This window comes from Nerophis lumbriciformis, linkage group LG10 (assembly GCF_033978685.3).
Source record: "Nerophis lumbriciformis linkage group LG10, RoL_Nlum_v2.1, whole genome shotgun sequence".
Taxonomy (NCBI): Eukaryota; Metazoa; Chordata; class Actinopteri; order Syngnathiformes; family Syngnathidae; genus Nerophis; species Nerophis lumbriciformis.
In genome coordinates, this window is record NC_084557.2 from 51,853,984 (window position 1) to 51,878,860 (window position 24,877).

Here is a 24,877-nt window from a genome sequence, read left to right on the forward strand (position 1 = left end):
TGCATTCAAATGTTTATTTCATTTAATTTTGATGATTTGAAGTGGCAACAAATGAAAATCCAAAATTCCGTGTGTCACAAAATTAGAATATTACTTAAGGCTAATACAAAAAAGGGATTTTTAGAAATGTTGGCCAACTGAAAAGTATGAAAATGAAAAATATGAGCATGTACAATACTCAATACTTGCTTGGAGCTCCTTTTGCCTCAATTACTGCGTTAATGCGGCGTGGCATGGAGTCGATGAGTTTCTGGCACTGCTCAGGTGTTATGAGAGCCCAGGTTGCTCTGATAGTGGCCTTCAACTCTTCTGCGTTTTTGGGTCTGGCATTCTGCATCTTCCTTTTCACAATACCCCACAGATTTTCTATGGGGCTAAGGTCAGGGGAGTTGGCGGGCCAATTTAGAACAGAAATACCATGGTCCGTAAACCAGGCACGGGTAGATTTTGCGCTGTGTGCAGGCGCCAAGTCCTGTTGGAACTTGAAATCTCCATCTCCATAGAGCAGGTCAGCAGCAGGAAGCATGAAGTGCTCTAAAACTTGCTGGTAGACGGCTGCGTTGACCCTGGATCTCAGGAAACAGAGTGGACCGACACCAGCAGATGACAAGGCACCCCAAACCATTACTGATGGTGGAAACTTTACACTAGACTTCAGGCAACGTGGATCCTGTGCCTCTCCTGTCTTCCTCCAGACTCTGGGACCTCGATTTCCAAAGGAAATGCAAAATTTGCATGGTTGGGTGATGGTTTGGGGTGCCATGTCATCTGCTGGTGTCGGTCCACTCTGTTTCCTGAGATCCAGGGTCAACGCAGCCGTCTACCAGCAAGTTTTAGAGCACTTCATGCTTCCTGCTGCTGACCTGCTCTATGGAGATGGAAATTTCAAGTTCCAACAGGACTTGGCGCCTGCACACAGCGCAAAATCTACCCGTGCCTGGTTTACGGACCATGGTATTTCTGTTCTAAGTTGGCCCGCCAACTCCCCTGACCTTAGCCCCATAGAAAATCTGTGGGGTATTGTGAAAAGGAAGATGCAGAATGCCAGACCCAAAAACGCAGAAGAGTTGAAGGCCACTATCAGAGCAACCTGGGCTCTCATAACACCTGAGCAGTGCCAGAAACTCATCGACTCCATGCCACGCCGCATTAACGCAGTAATTGAGGCAAAAGGAGCTCCAACCAAGTATTGAGTATTGTACATGCTCATATTTTTCATTTTCATACTTTTCAGTTGGCCAACATTTCTAAAAATCCCTTTTTTGTATTAGCCTTAAGTAATATTCTAATTTTGTGACACACGGAATTTTGGATTTTCATTTGTTGCCACTTCAAATCATCAAAATTAAATGAAATAAACATTTGAATGCATCAGTCTGTGTGCAATGAATAAATATAATGTACAAGTTACACCTTTTGAATGCAATTACTGAAATAAATCAAGTTTTTCAAAATATTCTAATTTACTGGCTTTTACCTGTATATACATTACAGGCCAAAACTTTGGACACACCTTCTCATTCAATGCATTTTCTTTATTTCCATGACTATTTACATTGTAGATTGTCACATCAAAACTATGAATGATTTATGTACTTAACAAAAAAAAGGTGAAATAACTGAAAACATGTTTTATATTCTAGTTTCTTCAAAATAGCCACCCTTTGCTCTGATTATGTCATGATCTGTGGTCCGGATCATGTTTTGTTTAGTTATGTTCTGTTAGGTTTGGACTTCTTTAGTTCCCGAATGCGCTTCCTTGTTTGTTTTGTCACCATGGCGACTCATTAGTTTCACCTGCCTCATTTGTTCGGACCACACCTGTCGCTAATCATTGTGTTCACCTGTCTCTGATTAGTGCTCGCCCGCTCACCTGCTTCCCGAGCACTAATCAGAGGCATTATTTAAGTTTGCCTTTGCCAGTCGGTCAGCCTGGCATCATTGTTTGTCTCATGCCTGGACTATGTAAGTCATGTTTATGTCATGCCACAGTTTCCTAACTTCTCTATGACCGTAGTCAATGCTAAGTATTAGTGATGGGTCCGGCAACACCGATGCATCGGCGCATGCGTGGAGCTCATAGAGCAAAACCCCGCTTTTAGAAAGTCACGTGACCGATCATGAGCTGTCTCGGTCACGTGACCGATACGCGAACGGTGTCGCACTGACGCCTCCTCTGTGCCCTGTGAGCGGCTCTTTTCTACAGCCGGAGAAATAATAACTAAGAAGAGAAATCGTCTAAAATGTAATACGTCGGAAAAACTGTTTTTTTTTAAATAAAAATGTGTAAAAAAAAAAAAAATTCCCAGTCCACAAGCATCCTCATTCACAACATGTTCTCTTAGATTTCCATGTTATGATACATGTTCACATTATTTATTGACTGTATCTAAAAAAGATAGAAATATATTTTTATTGAAATGAAGATATGAAATAATCCTGAATGAAATACAATGACTTGGTTTATATTATTGTATATACTAGGTCATAAAATCAGTGTCAGTTGAGTCGGTCCATAGGTTGCCTGTAGGGATTTTTAATGTCCAGCAGATGTCAGTATTTAGTGACACAGTATCGACACAGTATCAGTACAGTTTTGCAATGTGTCGAAACGCTTCATGACGCCTCATCAACCCATCACTACTAAGTATTTACTTGAACTCCAAGTGCGATCAGCACTTTGTGCTTTCGGCTTATTTTCCGTTTTTGTACCTTTTTGAGTTTTGAGAATTAAATCATGTTTTTTCCTGCACGCTTTGTCCGGAATGGTCTGTTTGCATCCCGGGAGAACAAACCTCGCAGTAAGCTGCGTAAACCCACACGTAACAGATTACTGCTTTGCAACACTCTTGGCATTCTCTCGATGAGCTTCAAGAGGTAGTCACCTGAAATGGTTTTCACTTCACAGGTGTCATAGAACTCCGGCTTATTAGTGATTCCCAGAGCCCAAAAAAAGTCTGCGGGCTATAGAGCGTTTTCTATTCGGGCTCCAGCACTATGGAATGCCCTCCCGGTAACAATTAGAGATGCTACCTCAGTAGAAGCATTTAAGTCCCATCTTAAAACTCATTTGTATACTCTAGCCTTTAAATAGCCCCCCTGTTAGACCAGTTGATCTGCCGTTTCTTTTCTTTTCTCCTCTGCTCCCCTTTTCCTTGAGGGGGGGGGGGGGGCACAGGTCCGGTGGCCATGGATGAAGTGCTGGCTGTCCAGAGTCGGGACCCGGGGTGGACCGCTCGCCTGTGCATCGGCTGGGAACATCTCTACGCTGCTGACCCGTCTCCGCTCGGGATGGTGTCCTGCTGGCCCCACTATGGACTGGACTCTTACTATTATGTTGGATCCACTATGGACTGGACTCTCACAATATTATGTCAGACCCACTCGACATCCATTGCTTTCGGTCTCCCCTAGAGGGGGGGGGTTACCCACATATGCGGTCCTCTCCAAGGTTTCTCATAGTCATTCACATCGACGTCCCACTGGGGTGAGTTTTTCCTTGCCCGTATGTGGGCTTTGTACCGAGGATGTCGTTGTGGCTTGTGCAGCCCTTTGAGACACTTGTGATTTAGGGCTATATAAATAAAGATTGATTGATTGATGATTGATAGTTTTGATGCCTTCAGTGACAATCTACAATGTAAATAGTCTTGAAAATAAAGAAATTGAAATGAGAAATGTGTCTAAACTTCTGGCCTGTACTGTATATATGACCAATTGTATCAACTTCTGGTCTGTACTGTATATATATATATATATATACGGTATACAAAGCCCATATATATGTGGGCTTTGTACCGAGGATGTCGTTGTGGCTTGTGCAGCCCTTTGAGACACTTGTGATTTAGGGCTATATAAATAAAGATTGATTGATTGATTGATATATGACCAATTTTATGTAATGTTATTTTCATTTATTATGCACCCCCCAACCAACTTATTAGATTAGATTTATTGGTCCCCTTGGGGAAATTCATTGTCACTGCCATACATTTAAAAAGTTAAGTTAAAGTTAAAGTACCAATGATTGTCACACACACACTAGGTGTGGCGAAATTATTCTCTGCATTTGACCCATCACCCTTGATCACCCCCTGGGAGGTGAGGGGAGCAGTGGGCAGCAGCGGTGGCTGCGCCCGGGAATCATTTTGGTGATTTAACCCCCAATTCCAACCCTTGATGCTGAGTGCCAAGCAGGGAGGTAATGGGTCCCATTTTTATAGTCTTTGGTATGACTCGGCCGGGATTTGAACTCCCAACCTACCGATCTCAGGACGGACACCCTAACCACTAGGCCACTGAGTAGGTAGACACACTAGAAACACTAGACATTACACATCACACAAAAAAATAACAAAAAGACATCATACATGACTAACACACATTTACAGGCTTGTCAGACAGGTCGGCCGGGCCTGCTGTTAAGGGCGGCTATAGCTGCAGGGATCAGGCTTTTCCTGAGGCGGGCCCTCCGGAATTTGATTGTTCTGTACCTGCGCCCTGATGGTAGTGGGATGATGTATTGGTGTAGTGGGTGAGTGATATCCTGGACTATTATTTTTGCCAGTCGGGTGATGGACCTGTGGTTTAAGTCTGAAATGTTGGGTGTGGGTAGGCCCATGATTTTAGCTGCTATGTTTGTAATGCGTGTGAGTTTGGTCCGGTTGGTTACAGAAAGCATGGTGAAAAAACATGTGGAACAGTACAGAAGGATGGGTTGAACAATGCTTTGGTAAAGTAATAACAGGAGATGAGGTGCAACGTATAGTCCTTTAAGTTTCCGGATGGCTGACAGTCTTTGTTGACTTCTTTTTTGAATGTCCGTGGTGTGTTGATCAAAGGTGAGTTTATTGTCCAAGGTTATGCCCAGGTATTTAAAAGTGTCAACTGTTTTAACTGTTTTATCAGCACAAGACCACCATCATGTAACATATCACAGCAGGGAAGTCTTTAATCAACACCTGCTTTTTAGGTCTTAAACAAGTCAACTATGTGTGCAGAGCAGCTCTTATGTCATCATCTTGTAAAGACTTTCTATTAATTATATTAAACAAGTCAACTATGTGTGCAGAGCAGCTCTTATGTCATCATCTTGTAAAGACTTTCTATTAATTATATTAAACAAGTCAACTATGTGTGCAGAGCAGCTCTTATGTCATCATCTTGTAAAGACTTTCTATTAATTATATTAAACAAGTCAACTATGTGTGCAGAGCAGCTCTTATGTCATCATCTTGTAAAGACTTTCTATTAATTATATTAAACAAGTCAACTATGTGTGCAGAGCAGCTCTTATGTCATCATCTTGTAACGACCATCCATCCAGAGCCGGCCCAAGGCATAAGCGTACTAAGCGCTTGCTTAGGGCCCCGCGGCCACCAGGGGGCCCCCAAAAGCAATTAACAAAAAATTATTATTTTTTATTTTTTGCATGTATGAGTCTGACTGATGATTTCTAAATGATCAAAGATATATTATTGTACAAAAACACAATTTTAGGTCAACAGAGTGCTGCTGCTGATCTAGGCCTAGTGATTCTTCCTGCCTCTCTTTAAATGTAAAGCTGCCTCTGCTGCACCTGTGACGTTTGCCGCCTGCCGTGCAATGCCAGTGCGCACTGGGCATCAAAAGCGCAGATAGAGGCAAAACAATGTCACAAAAAAGGACATATCCTTCAGGTGCAGAAAAAAGGAAGAAGAAGAAAGTGGAAGAGGAGAAAAAATGCCATGATAAAGGTATGTTTGCATGACTTGGTAATAAAAAGTTTATCAAAGAGATTTGTAGCTGTAATTAGCTTTAGCTAGGTGAAGTTAGCTAGCTAGCAATATGTTTTTAGCATCAGGTTACTAGTGAGATATGTTGTTTGCACAAATTGTTTGCAGCAGAGCACGGTAATTTATGTGAGTAAAATAAACATTATTTTTTACATCAACTCATAAGTTATGTGAAACTTCCCCAGGAGCATTGTTCAAATACTTTGGAGGCACAGAATCAGCCCAGAGCCAGTCCACATCCTCAGGCTCAACTGTGAGTGATGAATCAGGTGAGGAAAAGACTGTCACCATACAGTATACATTTAATTTCTTAGTATAAACATTACACCTGAAGGGAAATTAATATAGTCAAAGTATCTCATTAATATGTATGTATCATCATAGGTCCATCTCCATCCTCTACAGTGCTCTCTCACACACCTCCATCCTCTGTGCCCACTGTCCCCTCCATGTCTGAAACCACAGCTGATTTATCTAGTAAGTTAACTGCAAAACACCCTTTATAATTGCTCATTGTACTGCAGAACATTCTGAGATTAATAATTATGTCCAACAGTGCAATTTAATGACCTTATAGGTCCTTCTTTTTTAGTCATTGTATATATTCCTCAGCAACTTCCACCACAATGTCCCCTTCACACCATGGACCATCATCAGCTCCGCCAGTTGACCCAGCTGAGTGGCCTTCTTTCCTCTCAGATTCAGACAGGACTGAGCAGGTGATCAGAGGACCACTGTCTATTAAGGAGAACTTTTCATTCCCCAAACGGCATGATGGCCCAAGTTTTCATTATCATTATACCTACAGACAGCTAGTCAATGGGGAAAAAGTCAAGCGTAGCTGGCTGACTTATTCAAGAAGTAAAGATGCAGTCTATTGCTTTTGCTGCAAATTATTTTCCTAAAAGTGTCAGCCGAGGGACAGCTGGATTGGGTCGACATAGGTGCACTGCTGAAACAGCATGAAAACAGTGAAGATCATTGTAGCAACATGGTGAAATGGAAGGAATTTGCCTTGCGTCTTTCAAAGGGGAAAACTATTGATGAATTTAACTTCAGTAGACTGCGCTCTCTTTGTACAAAGTAAACATTAAATATGAACAATTAACTAAAAATGTAAACTAGTAATTAAAGACTAATATGTACAAGACTGATGAGACAAGATGACACTTTTACTGTAAATACAAAGCTTTATCACTTGGACTGTTCAACCCCAGGCCACTCTTGTAGCTGAATGTTTTCTACATTTTAAGATTAGGAACCATATGTGGCACTCTGGACATCATTCGTTCATTCATTGGTATTATTTATGTTCTTAACTGGGCCACCCCCATATCTTTATAAATGACATGTCATTTGTAAAGACATGCCAGGCTGACAATAGGATAATGTAAACAACACTGCCAGAGCCGCAATGAGTTTATAGTAGGTGTGTGAATGATCAACAATCAATATTATTGGCAGAAATAGAGGGCCCCAAAATCAAATTTTGCTTAGGGCCCCATGGAGGCTTGGGCCGGCACTGCATCCATCATTGTGTTTCTATTCATTACCGTATTTTCCGCACTATAAGGCGCACCTAAAAACCACAATTTTTCTCAAAAGCTGACAGTGCGCCTTATAACCCGGTGCGCTTTATTACGATTCATTTTCATAAAGTTTCGATCTCGCAACTTCGGTAAACAGCCGCCATCTTTTTTCCCGGTAGAACAGGAAGCGCTTCTTCTTCTACGCAAGCAACCGCCAAGGAAAGCACCCGCCCCCATAGAACAGGAAGCGCTTCTTCTTCTACTGTAAGCAACCACCCGCCCCCGGAAGAAGAAGAAAAAACGCGCGGATATCACCGTACGTTTCATTTCCTGTTTACATCTGTAAAGACCACAAAATGGCTCCTACTACGCGACAAGGATCCGGTTCATAAAAAGACGCAATCTCTCCATCCGCACACGGATTACTACCGTATTTCACAGCAACTGATATTCCTGTGAACCGCACTGTGGAACGGGAGCACGTACGGTGAATATTCGCACCACAGGGAATGAGAAGTCATCCTTCACTGTGGTTCTAGCTTGCCATGCTAACTTCCACCCATGGTGATATTCAAAAGGAAGACCTTGCCAAAAGAGACCTTTCCAGCCGGCGTCATCATAAAAGCTAACTCGAAGGGATGGATGGATGAAGAAAAGATGAGCGAGTGGTTAAGGGAAGTTTACGCGAAGAGGCCGGGTGGCTTTTTTCACACAGCTCCGAAGGCGAACACACCTTCACTAAGACGGGCAGACAGCGCCGGACGACATACGCCAATATTTGCCAGTGGATCGTAAATGCCTGGGCAGATATTTCGGTCACAACTGTGGTCCGAGCTTTCCGGAAGGCAGGATTCACAGAACTGCTGCACAACAACAGCGACACTGAATCCGATGACTTCGACGAGACGGAGCCGGCCATTTTTGGATCCCACGCTTGCGCAACTTTTCAATTCGGACACCGAAGACGAAGAATTCGAAGGATTTACGAATGAAGAATAACTTCAGAAGGTGAGCGCTATGTTTATTTTGTGTGTTGTGACATTAACGTTCGAGCAACATTATGTTGCTATTGCTCTACACCATTTTGAATTTTACTATGTTTGTGATTGCACATTTGCGTACATTTTGGGACAGAGTTGTTAGAACGCTGGTTTTCAATATATTATTAAAGTTTGACTGAACTATCTGACTGTTTTTTTGACATTCACTTTAGCGCAGCGTAAGCGCGGCTTATAGTCCGGGGCGGCTTATTGGTGGACAAAATTATGAAATATGTAATTCATAGAAGGTGCGGCTAATAATCCGGTGCGCCTTATAGTGCGGAAAATACGGTACATTTACACTCAGCTAGACATATTTTTTATGTGTGGCCTTTATGTGCAGAGCACAAACCTTTTACATGATATATCCTATAAAACATATGATATCAATCATATCTTCTATATATCTTCTTTTACCATCTTTTACTTTGCATTATCAGAATCAGAAAGACTTTACTAATCCCAGAGGGGAAATTCCGACCTTCGTTTACCTTCTTTTGCCTTCTATTTGCCATATTTGAAACAAAAGGAATATAGTCAACTAAGTCAAATTATTTTGTGTTAAACATACTTGGCCAATAAAGCTGATTCTGGTTCTATTTTACTTGTTTGACCTTCTTTCATGTGGTCTGGATTCGATACATTCTTATTGGTTACACTCATTAAACGATTCATCGAAGCAACAGAATTTAAATTGAAGCTTTTTTCTATTGGAATTAGGAAATGTAATGGATGAATCGTTGCGGCCATAATGGTGATAGGAAATGTTCATACGGTTGTGTGAAATGTGAAACACACCTGGCCATCAATGACAGTCCAGGCCCCAGGGATTTTGTCATGGCCCCGGATCCAGTTGTGGATGGCCTCAGCTGGCTGAGCCAGATCCATCTGATGGAGAGAAAAAGTGCAGCAGTTTTTTTTACCTTCAAGAAATTCAAAATGACATTTCCAATGTTGCTTCATTCCTACACTCACACAATGATTCAGGAAGGAGAAGTTAATGGTTTACTCATAAACTGATAATGGATCATCAGCAGTTGACCACTTTTGTGGAAACCAATGCAAGTTGAGAGGAATCATTTTTACACTGTTTAGGGTTGTCCCGATACCAATATTTTGGTAGCAAATAGTATTTTGATACTTTTCCATATTTTTCTAAATAAAGGGGACCATAAAAATGGCATTTTTGGCTTTATTTGAGCAAAAAATCTTACAGTACATGAAACATATGTTTATTATTGCAATTTTGTTCTTAAATAAAATGTTGAACATATTAGACAACTTGTCTTTTAGTAGTAAGTAAACAAACAAAGACTCATAATTAGTCTGCTGACGTATGCAGTAACATATAACATAGACCGTGTAGTATAAAATACTACACGGTCTAGCTCCGTCCTATCTTGTCGATTGCATTGTACCATATGTCCCGGCAAGAAATCTGCGTTCAAAGAACTCCGGCTTATTAGTGATTCCCAGAGCCCAAAAAAAGTCTGGGGGCTATAGAGCGTTTTCTATTGGGGCTCCAGTACTATGGAATGCCCTCCCGGTAACAATTAGAGATGCTACCTCAGTAGAAGCATTTAAGTCCCATCTTAAAACTCATTTGTATACTCTAGCCTTTAAATAGCCCCCCTGTTAGACCAGTTGATCTGCCGTTTCTTTTCTTTTCTCCTCTGCTCCCCTTTTCCTTGAGGGGGGGGGGGCACAGGTCCGGTGGCCATGGATGAAGTGCTGGCTGTCCAGAGTCGGGACCCGGGGTGGACCGCTCGCCTGTGCATCGGCTGGGAACATCTCTGCGCTGCTGACCCGTCTCCGCTCGGGATGGTGTCCTGCTGGCCCCACTGTGGACTGGACTCTTACTATTATGTTGGATCCACTATGGACTGGACTCTCACAATATTATGTCAGACCCACTCGACATCCATTGCTTTCGGTCTCCCCTAGAGGGGGGGGTTACCCACATATGCGGTCCTCTCCAAGGTTTCTCATAGTCATTCACATCGACGTCCCACTGGGGTGAGTTTTTCCTTGCCCGTATGTGGGCTTTGTACCGAGGATGTCGTTGTGGCTTGTGCAGCCCTTTGAGACACTTGTGATTTAGGGCTATATAAATAAAGATTGATTGATTGATTGATTGATATTGTGTCATTTTCCATTCTATTATTTTGTCACAATTATTAAGGACAAGCGGTAGAAAATGAATTATTAATCCCCTTGTTCATTTACTGTTAATATCTGCTTACTTTCTCTTTTAACATGTTCTATCTACACTTCTGTTCAAATGTAATAATCACTTATTCTTCTCTTCTTTGATACTTGACATTAGTTTTGGATGATACCACACATTTAGGTATGGATGTGATACCAAGTAGTTACAGGATCATACATTGGTCATATTCAAAGTCCTCATGTGTTCAGGGACATATTTACTGACTTTATAAACATAATATACATTTTAAAAAAAAGGAAAAAAGATTTTGTGATGCTAAAAAATATCGATGTAGTATCGACTAGATACTGTACTTGGTGACATACAGGTGTAGATCCACCCATGGCATTTGTTTACATTGTGACGCTGGTGAGCTACGGTGTGTAGTGAAGCGTGTTTAGCTATTCCTTGTCCTGCAGGTATGATACTTGTAAGAAACGCACTCTATTTGTCACCATGGAGGCGAGGATTAGTGATTTAGAAGTAGCTAAAACCCTGCAGACTGCAGATGGATGTTAGCCGCTAGCTAGCTAGCCATGTCTTAAAGCACCTCTTCCTGAGGGCATTTCAGTGTTATAACTTCACCTTTATCGTTAGTTTTTAAGCCAAAATGCGTCCATTCTCCCTTTTCTGTCTACACACTGTGTCTGCTTGTAAGTACTCTGTGATTGTGCGCTGCCGAACATGCTCGTCTGCTTGTAAAACCAGCAATGTCACGGCATGACGACGACGCGCCGTCATGCCCGTTAAAAAAAAAAGGAGGGCGGGACCGGTACTTTTTAGAGGTGGTATAGTACTGAATATGATTCATTAGTATCACGGTACAATACTAGTGCCGGTATACCGTACAACCCTAGTTTGCACGAGTATTTCTCTTCACATTCTGTGACTTGCAGTGCCATACCACACAATGCAAATGCTAGGAGGAATTCCATTGCTTGTAGTAAGAACACATTTATTGTTATTTTCACACTTTGGTCAACAAGAGTAGCATTTTTTTTTTTTTTTTTTTAACTCTAGTTTTTACTTTGACACTTCACTTTCAACTGTTTATATTTTAGGGATGTAAATCTTTCAACAACTCATGATTCAATTCCATTTTAATTCTTGGGGTGATGATTTTATTTGGAGTCGATTTTCAATTCAAATCAATTCCTGCAATATAATAATATCAATAATGATAATAATATAATAGTAGTAATAATAATAATTAAAGCTGCAAGCAGCGTTGTTCGGGCCCACGTATTTGGCAGGTGCTAGTCCTAAGTGTCCCAATACTTTTGTCTACTTTTAGTCTGAAGTGTCCCAAGACTTTTGTCTAGTGTACCTACCTTGTCTGCATTGTGTGGGCACGTTGGTGCTTCCTGCTTTTGAGCAGCCATCTTAAAAAAACAGCACCGCAGGAGCATCAGTGCAGCGGGTCTTTGAAGGGTCATAAAATCAAAACCGGAGCAGGTATCACAACTCTTTCACCAACTTTTAATCAGAAGGGTTCAATCTCTCTCCTGTGTTAGTTTGAAGCCGAAACAACAAACGCGCTCAGAGGAGATAATGTTTGAAGAAAGGTGACGGGTTTTTACAAAAATGTTGTGTTGAAGGGGGAATAGCAAACTTCCTGTATATTTTTGCTGGGGGTTGTCAATTTATGAAATGTAGGTCTAAGTGAGACCTACGGAGAGATTTTCGTTTCATGTCTCTCCGACCTTCCCAGTGGGAGTTACAGGCAGTTTTGTCAGATTTTTCATCCGAGGAGCAGTTTTTTGTGCGTTTTATTAAAAAATTGCTGTAGAGCACAATTTTTAGATTTGGGGTTAGGTTTTTTCATTAGATCACAGTTTTAGCCAGTCCTGATGTGTGTGTTCAGTTTGGTGAGTTTTGAAGCATGTTAAGGGGGTCAAATTACAGCTCAAAGAGGCAAAAGTGACTGTTTTTAGTACTTTTTTGTCTTGAAGGGGGAATTGCCAACTTCCTGTTGATTTTAGCCCAAAGACATACAATTATGAGAACTAGGTCTAAGTCAGACCTACATACAGGTTTTTGTTTCATGTTTCTCCGATCTTCCTAGTGGGAGATATAGGCAGTCTAGTTTTTTTTTTTCCTAGGAGGCGCTAGAGCGCAATTTTGAGTTTTGGGGTTCGGTATTTTTTAAAAAAGGTAATTTTCGCAGATCCTGATGTGTGGGTCAAATATGGTGAGTTTTGAAGCATGTTAAGTGGGTCAAATTACAGTTTGTTGTGGCGGCGGAAGAATAAAGAATAATAATAATAATAAAACCTTAGAAGAACAATAGGTCCTTATGTCCCATTGCATAAGGACTCCCTGTGGGAGTCCTTTTGCAATGGGCCGTGCGGGCCCTAATAATAATAATAATAATAATACGAGGGATGTTCCGATCAGGGTTTTATTTTGCCGATTCCGATACCAATGATTTATGAGTGAGATCGGCCGATACAAGTACCAATACCGAGCTCATGTATTAACTGTACATTTTCTAAATGTATTTATGGTGAGTGCTATTGACAATTTCGGCACACTATTTTAAATAGTTACTTATTCTCTTTTATTACATACAATTGTTTGAGCAAAACAAGTCACATTAACTAAACAAAATCAAAAACTACTATCTATCAGAGGTGGGACCAAGTCATTGTTTTGCAAGTCACAAGTAAGTCTCAAGTCTTTGCCCTCAAGTCCGAGTCAAGTCCCGAGTCAAGACAGGCAAGCCCCAAGTCAAGTCCAAAGTCAAGACTGGAAAGTCTCAAGTCAAGTCCTAAGTCCTGCATTTTGAGTTTCGAGTCCTTTCAAGTCCTTTTAACCACAGACTAATATATTAACACAGATTGTGTATGCTTTTCAAACGCTGTATTTATTTATTAAAACAAGTGCATTTTAAATTGCAGGAAAGAAAATTGTGCTGACATTGCACTTTATAATAGCACTATTAACCAGTCATTTTAAACATTAACTCATTCCTTTACAGAACAAACACATTGAAAAATAAAGTGCAAATGTACTTATTTGTACAAAAGTGTTAACATTGAAAAAACATGACATATACGTGAACATAACAAAAAAGTTGTACTTTTTATATGTCAGGGCCCTATGCTGCATTGCATTTGCAAAAGACCAAATTAGCCAAGAGTCTGTCAGTCATTTGTGCACGATGGGGGCGTAGTATGATGCCACCATGGCTGAAAACTCGCTCCACTGGAGCACTGGAGGCAGGCACTGCCAAGACTCTCATGGCCACTCGGAACAGTGAAGGAAGAGTCTTCATGTTCAATGCCCAGAACAAAAGGGGGGAGAGAGTTGTTTTGGGTTGGTGCACTACTTGTAAGTGTATCTTGTGTTTTTTATGTTGATTTAATTAAAAAAAGAAAAAGAAAAAAAAAATTATTTCTTGTGCGGCCCGATACCAATCGATCCACGGACCAGTACCGGGCCGCGGCCCGGTGGTTGGGGACCACTGAGGTAAACAACCAACAGTATGTCAGAAAGCTAGCTAAAACGGTACACATATTCATAATATAGTATACATTTTAACTGACCTTTATTTGACTATTTTTGTCTTTTTTTAGGTGGCTAAAATACGCGGTGCTGCTGACCGCCGTCTAACGTTACGTGTGATATATTGACTAACGTAACCCTGCTTAAAAAAAATCACTGAACAAAAAGTATGAATAAGGTAGTGAACTGCAACAGATTCCCGTGTTTGCAATAACGTTATAACGTTAGCAGTGAGTTTACAGCCTCACTGATTTAACTACACAGCAAATAAAAGTCACGTTACTTAGCCAATAAACGTTATCTTACATTCAAAACTTACCGTTCTTTGTGCAACTTCAAATGCCGGACGAAGTTGGAAGTTGTTGCCTCTCCATCAGTCATTTTGGAACCGCATGTGTTGCATACTGCAAACCGTTTTGTGTTGACCACCTCGTAATTTTTATACCCAAACAAAATTATTTTAGGTATCATTTTTTGTTCACTGGCGTGTGGTTTGGACATGTCTTCTTCCTTGGTTGTCCTGCAATTTGATTGGATGAATGCTGTGTGATGAAAACAAAGTAGATCTAATTTGATTGGCTGTTGTACTGAGAGCACACCAGCTGACACACGCAACGCTGATAGACAAGTACACAATGAAAAATACGGAGCGCTCCCGAATAACTTTTTCATCTTTGGGTTTTGGGGAAAGTAGCAAGTCATGTCAATTCAAAAGGCTCAAGTCCAAGTGAAGTCACAAGTCATTGATGTTAAAGTCTAAGTCGAGTTGCAAGTCTTTTTACATTTTGTCAAGTCGAGTCTAAAGTCATCAAATTCATGACTCGAGTCTGACTCGAGTCCAAGTCATGTGACTCGAGTCCACACCTCTGCTATCTATTACTTATTTAAGTCCTTTTTTGCCCTCAAAGTCCTCCTGTGTCCTTTTTGTATTGTACATTTGTAAACATAAAAAAAAAAAAAGAGTTTGAGACAGTAACAACCGATCAAATCCCTCCAGTATCGATCATATGTGAAGTGAAGTGAATTATATTTATATAGCGCTTTTTCTCTAGTGACTCAAAGCGCTTCACATAGTGAAAGCCAATATCTAAGTTCCATTTGAAGCAGTGTGGGTGGCACTGGGAGCAGGTGGCTAAAGTGTCTTGCCCAAGGACACAACGGCAGTGACTAGGATGGCGGAAGCGGGGATCGAACCTGGAACCCTCATGTTGCTGGCACGGCCACTCTACCAACCGAGCTATACCGCCCCATGCTGATATCACCCTTGGTGTCGACACCACCAATGTATGAATGGATCTGCCAATACTGTACTAATACTACAGTAATAGTGTAGAGAGTAACATATTTAGCATTGAGTTGTGATAAAATACTTAGGCTACTAAAAAGTGCAGTTTATTTGACGTCATGGAGGTGAATATTATTAGCCTAGGGGAGCGGCTCCACACTGTGTATGGAGACATGTAATTAGCTGCTAACTGGGGAATGACACATAAATACAGTATCAACCAGAGGGGATCGGCCTTTGTGATCGGCATTAATCGGCAATGTGCCTTTTCAAGAAAGTCTATTTTTTTACAAATTCAACAACATGTCCGTCAAGGACAACATGTTCTGAGATTCTGGACAGTATAGCTGTCAGAACTATCAAAGTGTGGTTAAAGCTGAAAAAACTAAATATTTGTCAGACTTAATTTCAAATAGTATCAACAAGCCACGTGTTCTTTTTAAATCTATTAGTTCTGTTCTTAATCCGAATCCAGCCACTTCACTAGAGATGACAAGGGAAACTTGTGAAAAATGTCTCTCCTTTTTTAACGACAAGGTTGCTACTATTCGGGCAAATCTTTCTCCTTCTCCATTTAGTTTCAATGTGGCCACTCGGTGCTCGGCTGTGTTTTGTCAGTTTGAGCCTGTGTCCATGCCTGAGCTTACAGGAATAGTCGACAAATTAAAACCCTCGTCCTGTCCCACAGACCCAGTCCCCCCTCGCTTTTTTAAAGAAGTTTGGGACTCTATTGACTTATCTGTTAGGGACATCATCAACAGCAGCTTGATTTCTGGCAGTGTGCCCTCTTTTTGTAAAGGAGCTGTTGTTGAGCCTTTGATCAAAAAAACAGGTCTTGATCCTACAAGTTTGTCAAATTATCGGCCCATTTCTAAATGACCTTTTGTGTCAAAAATTTTGGAGAAATGTGTTTTGGCGCAACTACAGCCTTTTTTAGATGAAAATAGCACTTTAGATCCATTTCAGTCTGGATACAAAGCTTTGCACAGTACTGAATCTGCACTTTTAAAGGTTTTTAATGATTTGCTTTTAATATCGGATTCTGGCAGCTCTGCCATTTTAGTGCTTTTAGATCTTACAGCTGCCTTTGACACAGATTAGATCGCCTGAGAGACTATGTGGGTGTCAGGGGGACTGCATTAGAGTGGTTTAGATCCTACCTGTCAGAAAGGTCCTTCTCTGTCAGGCTGGGGGACGCCACTTCTTCTTCTGCTCCGCTTTACTGTGGTGTCCCCCAGGGATCTATTCTAGGCCCCATCCTGTTTGCACTGTACCTTCTTCCTCTTGGAGAGATTTTTAAGAGGCATGGAGTGTTTTATCACTTTTATGCAGACGACTGCCAAATTTATATGCCTATTTCAAAAGGCCACGGCCCCCTGACACTCCTTCTCAACTGTCTATGCCACGTCAAGGCTTGGTTAGCCCAGAATTTTTTAATAATGAATGAGGGAAAAACGGAAATTTTAGTGTTTGGTCCGGCCCTCACTGACTTGGGACCATTGCAAAATTATGTGCGTCCCAAAGTCACCAGCCTTGGCGTCACTATAGACAGCGATTTTAAACTTGACAAACAAGTCAATGGCGTTTTAAAATCGTGTTTTTATCATCTTCGTCTTTTAGCAAAGGTAAAACCGTTTTTATCTTTTAACCTTTTTGAACAAGTCGTGCATGCTTTTATTTCAAGTCGCCTGGACTACTGCAATGCACTTTATGCTGGCATTAGCCAAAAAGCTCTCTCCCGGTTGCAGTTAGTCCAGAATGCGGCAGCACGACTTTTAACAGGGGCCAGGAGACGCCAGCATATAACCCCAATCCTTGAGAGTTTGCACTGGCTCCCTGTTCATTTTAGAATTGATTTTAAAACCTTGCTGTTTGTTTTTAAAGCTTTACATGGACTGGCACCTCAGTATATCTCGGACCTCATCCAAACTTACAATCCTGCGCGCGCTCTGAGGTCCGAGAGCCAGCTCCAGCTCGTGGTGTCCAAGACGAGACTTAAAACCAGGGGAGACAGGGCCTTCTCTGTGGTCGGCCCTAAGCTCTGGAACACTCTGCCCCTCCATGTTCGAACTGCTCCCACAGTGGAGTGTTTTAAGTCTCGTCTTAAGACCCACTTTTATTCTCTGGCTTTTAACACTATGTGAGTTGTGTGGTCCTCTGTTGTCCTTTGTGTTTTTAAAATTTTGCTTTTTGCTTTCTATTTACTGTTTTAATTGGTTTTACCCTTTGAAATTGTTTTTAATCACATTTATTTTATATTGTTTTTAATTGTGTTTAATATTGTTGTGCAGCACTTTGGAAACATTTTGTTGTTTAAATGTGCTATATAAATAAAGTGGATTGGATTGGATTGAAGGAATAAGAAGATTGACATTTTCTATGAATCATTTTGCTGAATGATATTCAACCTGGTCACAGGAGGACAGATGATGCAATGCCCTCATCTTTCTGTCTGTCTATCTACCATCCAAACCCTACATTTGTTTTGACTGCTGCTATGAAAAATCTCACCTTGGCATTGGATTTCTTCTGAATTCCTTCATAGCTTGCACCTTTCTCTGACTGGGGGATTCGCGGTGCTTTTCCATCAGCAATGAGCTGCACCGACTCCACCTCCATTGGAAAGGATGAAAGGAACACCTGAGTTTTACATCGCCAAGGACTGGAAAGGAGCACACCAATGAAACAAAACCTCAGCCTTCACCTAAAAGGTTTTTGCAGAGGCACTAATGTCCATGAAGCATTGACTATTAGTACAATGATTACATGCTAGCAATTCAGTCTTTTCTGACTTATAAATCTTGTTAGGAACAATACCAAAGTGTCAAACACACTAAATTGGCTCTACTGCGTGAATGTTGTCTGTCTGTCTGGGGTAGGTTAAAGCCCTCCAGACCCCCCCGAAAGGGACAAGCGGTACAAAATGAATGGATGGACTTTAAGATATACAGGTAAAAGCCAGTAAATTAGAATATTTTGAAAAACTTGATTTATTTCAGTAATTGCATTCAAAAGGTGTAACTTGTACATTATATTTATTCATTGCACACAGACTGATGCATTCAAATGTTTATTTCATTTAATTTTGATGATTTGAAGTGGCAACAAATGAAAATCCAAAATTCCGTGTGTCACAAAATTAGAATATTACTTAAGGCTAATACAAAAAAGGGATTTTTAGAAATGTTGGCCAACTGAAAAGTATGAAAATGAAAAATATGAGCATGTACAATACTCAATACTTGGTTGGAGCTCCTTTTGCCTCAATTACTGCGTTAATGCGGCGTGGCATGGAGTCGATGAGTTTCTGGCACTGCTCAGGTGTTATGAGAGCCCAGGTTGCTCTGATAGTGGCCTTCAACTCTTCTGCGTTTTTGGGTCTGGCATTCTGCATCTTCCTTTTCACAATACCCCACAGATTTTCTATGGGGCTAAGGTCAGGGGAGTTGGCGGGCCAATTTAGAACAGAAATACCATGGTCCGTAAACCAGGCACGGGTAGATTTTGCGTTGTGTGCAGGCGCCAAGTCCTGTTGGAACTTGAAATCTCCATCTCCATAGAGCAGGTCAGCAGCAGGAAGCATGAAGTGCTCTAAAACTTGCTGGTAGACGGCTGCGTTGACCCTGGATCTCAGGAAACAGAGTGGACCGACACCAGCAGATGACATGGCACCCCAAACCATCACTGATGGTGGAAACTTTACACTAGACTTCAGGCAACGTGGATCCTGTGCCTCTCCTGTCTTCCTCCAGACTCTGGAACCTCGATTTCCAAAGGAAATGCAAAATTTGCATGGTTGGGTGATGGTTTGGGGTGCCATGTCATCTGCTGGTGTCGGTCCACTCTGTTTCCTGAGATCCAGGGTCAACGCAGCCGTCTACCAGCAAGTTTTAGAGCACTTCATGCTTCCTGCTGCTGACCTGCTCTATGGAGATGGAGATTTCAAGTTCCAACAGGACTTGGCGCCTGCACACAGCGCAAAATCTACCCGTGCCTGGTTTACGGACCATGGTATTTCTGTTCTAAATTGGCCCGCCAACTCCCCTGACCTTAGCCCCATAGAAAATCTGTGGGGTATTGTGAAAAGGAAGATGCAGAATGCCAGACCCAAAAACGCAGAAGAGTTGAAGGCCACTATCAGAGCAACCTGGGCTCTCATAACACCTGAGCAGTGCCAGAAACTCATCGACTCCATGCCACGCCGCATTAACGCAGTAATTGAGGCAAAAGGAGCTCCAACCAAGTATTGAGTATTGTACATGCTCATATTTTTCATTTTCATACTTTTCAGTTGGCCAACATTTCTAAAAATCCCTTTTTTGTATTAGCCTTAAGTAATATTCTAATTTTGTGACACAGGGAATTTTGGATTTTCATTTGTTGCCACTTCAAATCATCAAAATTAAATGAAATAAACATTTGAATGCATCAGTCTGTGTGCAATGAATAAATATAATGTACAAGTTACACCTTTTGAATGCAATTACTGAAATAAATCAAGTTTTTCAAAATATTCTAATTTACTGGCTTTTACCTGTATAGTTTTAAGCAGTGTACATTTTCAAAAGATAAATTATGATACTGGTACTTTTGGAGAAGGTGGGACGTGGTTTCTTTTACAATCTGAGAACGCCTCCACAATCTTGATGACAGACTCCAAAAATGGGTTATAAAAGCCACTGTGGAGCAGAATTTATGCACAATTACACCAAATTCTATCTAATACATATTTAACTAAACCACATGGAAGTGTTTTGAATGTAGATACAATTTATCACAATTTGTCACTTTTGTAAAAGGAGATTTGAATGTATTGAGTTGATGCTCTTGTTTTCCTAACGCCAAATAAACGGAACAACTTGAGAAAACATTTTCAAGTAAATCCAACAGAAACATTTTGTGTGACACTTCAGTCCCAGTTTACCATTGCCTTTATGCCCTCTGGGAACAAGAAGCGGTTGTAGAGTGTGTCCACGGTGTCGTTGGGTTCGACCGCACATTCCCTTTGCAACAGGATTGGTCCAGTATCCAAGCCGTCATCCGCCCAGAACACCGTGAAGCCAGCCTTCTTATCACCATCAATCAGAGTCCTGGTTACACAGAGAAACCCACCCACAATAAATTAATAGTAAGTATAGAAAATGCACTGGTTACTGGACTACCGCTAATATAAAACTGCGAGAGTCCTTGGTTTCATTTTCCTTCGTAAGCCTACAAAGTAGTCAACACCATGTGACTCCTATTCTAAAAAAGAGGTATTGTTGACTCTGTTTCTTCGTCTACAATAGGGGTGTCAAACTCATTTTAGTCCAGGGTCCGCATGGAGGACAATCTATTCCCACATGGGCCGGATGGGTAAAATCATGGCATAATAACTTTAAAATACAACTACCAAAACTTTAGATTGTTTTCTTCGTTTTACTTCGGCCCAAATTAGGACAAGCACATTCTGAAAATGTACATATCACAAATAATCCTCTTGACAGAACATTTCAAGTTACTTGAAAATTCTGAGGAAAAATTGGTGCCGTTTCAAAAACCCCAAGAAGAACACAATGAACTTAGACTTCATCTCAGTGTACCTACAAAGCAGTTCAACTTGAAGTCACAGACTCTTACGTTTGTTTGTTTTGTGTTTCTTCTTCTATTTGTTTGTACAGGTCACACTCATTCACTGCCTCTGCTGCCAATCAACCGGTTCCTGTACCCAGCTGCTCCTCGTTTCACCTGTTAATCAGCCAGCCAATCCCGGACCACCATTCATCCTCCCAGCCTGTTTAAAATCACCTGCTCACCACTGGATCAGGGCGGATTCTTTTTCTGACATGCTGTGTGGAACTTGGAGAGACGCTACTTTGTCTTTGGCGCTATCTTGTTTGGTAATCATTTTTGTTAAGCTTTTTGCTACACTTGTGCCACCTGTTGTTTTTTTTTTGTCTTCATTTTTCTTGACCTTTCAACTTTAGTAAGTATATGCAGCCTAGTAGTGATGGGTTGATGAGGCGTCATGAAGCGTTTCGACACATTGCAAAACTGTATTGATACTGTGTCGATACTGTGTCACTAAATACTGACATCTGCCGGACATTAAAAATCCCTACAGGCAACCTATGGACCGACTCAACTGACACTGATTTGATGCCCTAGTACAGGGGTCACCAACCTTTTTGAAACCAAAAACTACTTCTTGGGTACTGATTAATGCGAAGGGCTACCAGTTTGATACACACTTAAATAAATAAATATATTGTCATTTGTAAGTTACACGTAAGTGTGATTTAAACAAGAATAGCTAAATAAATACATTTATATATATAAAAAAATGGGTATTTCTGTCTGTCATTCCGTCGTACATTTTTTTTTCCTTTTACGGAAGTTTTTTTTGTAGAGAATAAATGATGAAAAAAACACTTAATTGAACGGTTTAAAAGAGGAGAAAACAAGAAAAAATTTAAAATAAAATTTTGAAACTATTTAAAACATAGTTTATCTTCAATTTCAACTCTTTATAATTCAAAATTCAACTGACAAAAAGAAGAGAAAAACTAGCTTATTTGAATCTTTTTGAAAAAATAAAAAAAATAATTTATGGAACATCATTAGTAATTTTTCCTGATTAAGATACATTTTAGAATTTTGATGACATGTTTTAAATTGGTTAAAATCCAATCTGCACTTTGTTAGAATATTTAACAAATTGGACCAAGCTATATTTCTAACAAAGACAAATCAGTATTTCTTCTAGATTTTCCAGAACAAAAATTTTAAAAGAAATTCAAAATACTTTGAAATAAGATTTAAATTTGATTCTACAGATTTTCTAGATTTGCCAGAATAATTTTTTTGCATTTTAATCATAGTAAGTTTGAAGAAATATTTCACAAATATTCTTCGTCGAAAAACCAGAAGCTAAAATATTTATTATTCTTTACAATAAAAAATAAATACATTTACTTGAACATTGATTTAAATTGTCAGGAAAGAAGAGGAAGAAATTTAAAAGGTAAAAAGGTATATTTGTTTAAAAATCCTAAAATCATTTTTAAGGTTGTATTTTTTCTCTAAAATTGTATTTCTAAAAGTAATAAGAAGCAAAGTAAAAAATAAATGAATTTAAACAAGTGAGGACCCATCCATCCATCCATTTTCTACCGCTTATTCCAAGTGAAGACCAAGTCTTTAAAATATTTTTTTGGATTTTCAAATTCTATTTGAGTTTTGTCTCTTTTAGAATTAAAAATGTCGAGCAAAGCGAGACCAGTTTCCTAGTAAATAAATAACATTTAAAAAATAGAGGCAGCTCACTGGTAAGTGCTGCTCTTTGAGCTATTTTTAGAACAGGCCAGCGGGCGACTGATCTGGTCCTTACGGGCTACCTGGTGACCGCGGGCACCGCGTTGGTGACCCCTGCCCTAGTATATACAATAATATAAACCAAGTCATTGTATTTCATTTAGGATTATTTCATATCTTCATTTAAATACAAATATATTTTTATCTTTTTTAGATACAGTCAATAAATAATGTGAACATGTATCATAACATGGAAATCTAAGAGAACGTGTTGTGGATGATTGTGGACTGGGAATTTTTTTTAATTTAATTTTTTTACACATTTTTATAAAAAAAGTTTTTCCGACGTATTACGTTTTAGACGATTTCTCTTCTTAGTTATTATTTCTCCGGCTGTAGAAAAGAGCCGCTCACAGGGCACAGAGGAGGCGTCAGTGCGACACAGTTGGCGTATCGGTCACGTGACCAAAACAGCTCATGATCGGTCACGTGACTTTCTAAAAGCGGTACGCGCACCGACACAGGGTTTTGCTCTATGAGCTCGACGCATGCGCCGATGCATCGGTGTTGCCGGACCCATCACTACAGCCTAGTCTTGGGAAAGGTTAGACAGAGGCCTCTATACACTACACACGTAGGATTTGTTTGTGTATAGAGACACCAGGCTTAGTGGTGGCTGTCACCCTTGTATGTTTTGGACCACCTCTTTGGCTAGAGTAGATAGATAGGTTTTTGGTTTGTGCTAATTAAATAGCTTCAGTTAGTCAGCTTACCTTTTCTTTTCTAGAGGTGTATTTTGGTATGTTTTGTTCATTTCTTTGACAGCACCTGTATTCCCAAGCTAGGCTAGTGTTGTGTCTTGTTGTAACCCCCCCCCCCCCGACATCCAGTGGACACAATTAGAACAGCAGTTTATTTGGTTTAAAAATGCAGCTCAATTTTACACTGAGCAAACTCATCTCGCGGGCCTGCTTGAACCTGTTCGCGGGCCTGTTCCGGTACACTTTGACGGCCATTTGGGACCTGGAACTTGTGAGGATTATGAGTCATTCTTCATCTTAATGGGAATATATGAACTTTCCAGCAGTCGGCATCCTAATGACAGCAGACGTTGCACACAGTAAGTGATGATTTGTTATGTTTCATGAAGTCTGCGGTGATGAAGAAGAAGATTAATGCGCAGCATATGCTTAAAATGGTCAAAATATGTAAATATGAAATGTTATTATAAATGTGCCCGTTACTACATTATATATATATATATATATATATATATATATGTCTTAATAAGGTTATCCAAAAAATATTTGACAATATTTGACAATAATATTTGGCAACATTTGACGTCACTATGGGAAGTTTTGACGGAGCAGAAACGTGTGAACTCGTTGGGAGTTTCCTCCTCTCCCAGCTCGCTAGCCTCAATCTGAACCTTGGTATTTACCGTGATGACGGACTGGCAGTGTGTCGCGCCTCGCCAAGGAGCAGCGAGAATACCAAGAAGCGCATATGCCAAATTTTCAAAGAGAACGGCCTACGGATCACGATTGAAGCCAACAAGCAAACCGTCAACTTCCTTGACGTCACTTTCAACCTGAGAAATAACAGCTACCAACCATTCACGAAACCCAACACAACACTCCAATACGTGCACCATGACAGCAACCATCCACCCACCACCACGAAAAGAATACCTACCGGAATCAATAAAAGGCTATCGATGCTGTCATCTAGCAAAGCTGAATTTGACCAAGCAACCCCCCCGTACCAAAAAGCCCTTGATGAAAGCGGATACAATTTCACCCTCACCTATGAACCCACGCCAGGAAACCAGCCAAAAAAGAACAGAAAACGAAGCGGCATCATCTGGTACAGCCCCCCATACAGCAAAAACGTCTCAACGAACATTGGACACAAATTCCTCAATCTGATTGACAAACACTTTCCCAAAGACAACAACCTAAGAAAAGTATTCAACAAGAACAACATCAAATTGAGCTACAGCTGCATGAACAACATACGTCAAATCATCTCAAACCACAACAAAACAATTGCAAATGAGCCGTCGACCCCCAGTCAGAACGACTCCAAAACCAACAAAGCATGTAACTGTCGAAAGAAACCTGATTGCCCTCTCAACGGGGGGTGCTTACAAACATCAGTTGTCTACCAATCTAAGGTAATACGCAAGGACATTAACACATCCGACACATATGTAGGATTAACCGAGGGTGAATTCA

The 24,877-nt window shown here is 40.5% G+C and overlaps 1 protein-coding gene across 2 annotated transcripts in view; it reads right to left on the reverse strand.

Moving 5' to 3' along the window:
* Nucleotides 1–24,877, reverse strand: part of LOC133612220 (mitochondrial 10-formyltetrahydrofolate dehydrogenase-like) — a 144,199-nt gene that overhangs the window by 73,967 nt on the left and 45,355 nt on the right. For both annotated transcript variants that reach the window (XM_072913998.1, XM_072913999.1), the window contains exons 4-6: nucleotides 20,269–20,434; nucleotides 17,856–17,957; nucleotides 9,142–9,231 (exon numbers count right to left, since the gene is read on the reverse strand). In XM_072913998.1, the coding sequence (XP_072770099.1) occupies nucleotides 9,142–9,231; nucleotides 17,856–17,957; nucleotides 20,269–20,434 (358 nt within the window). The remainder of the gene's footprint in view (nucleotides 1–9,141; nucleotides 9,232–17,855; nucleotides 17,958–20,268; nucleotides 20,435–24,877) is intronic.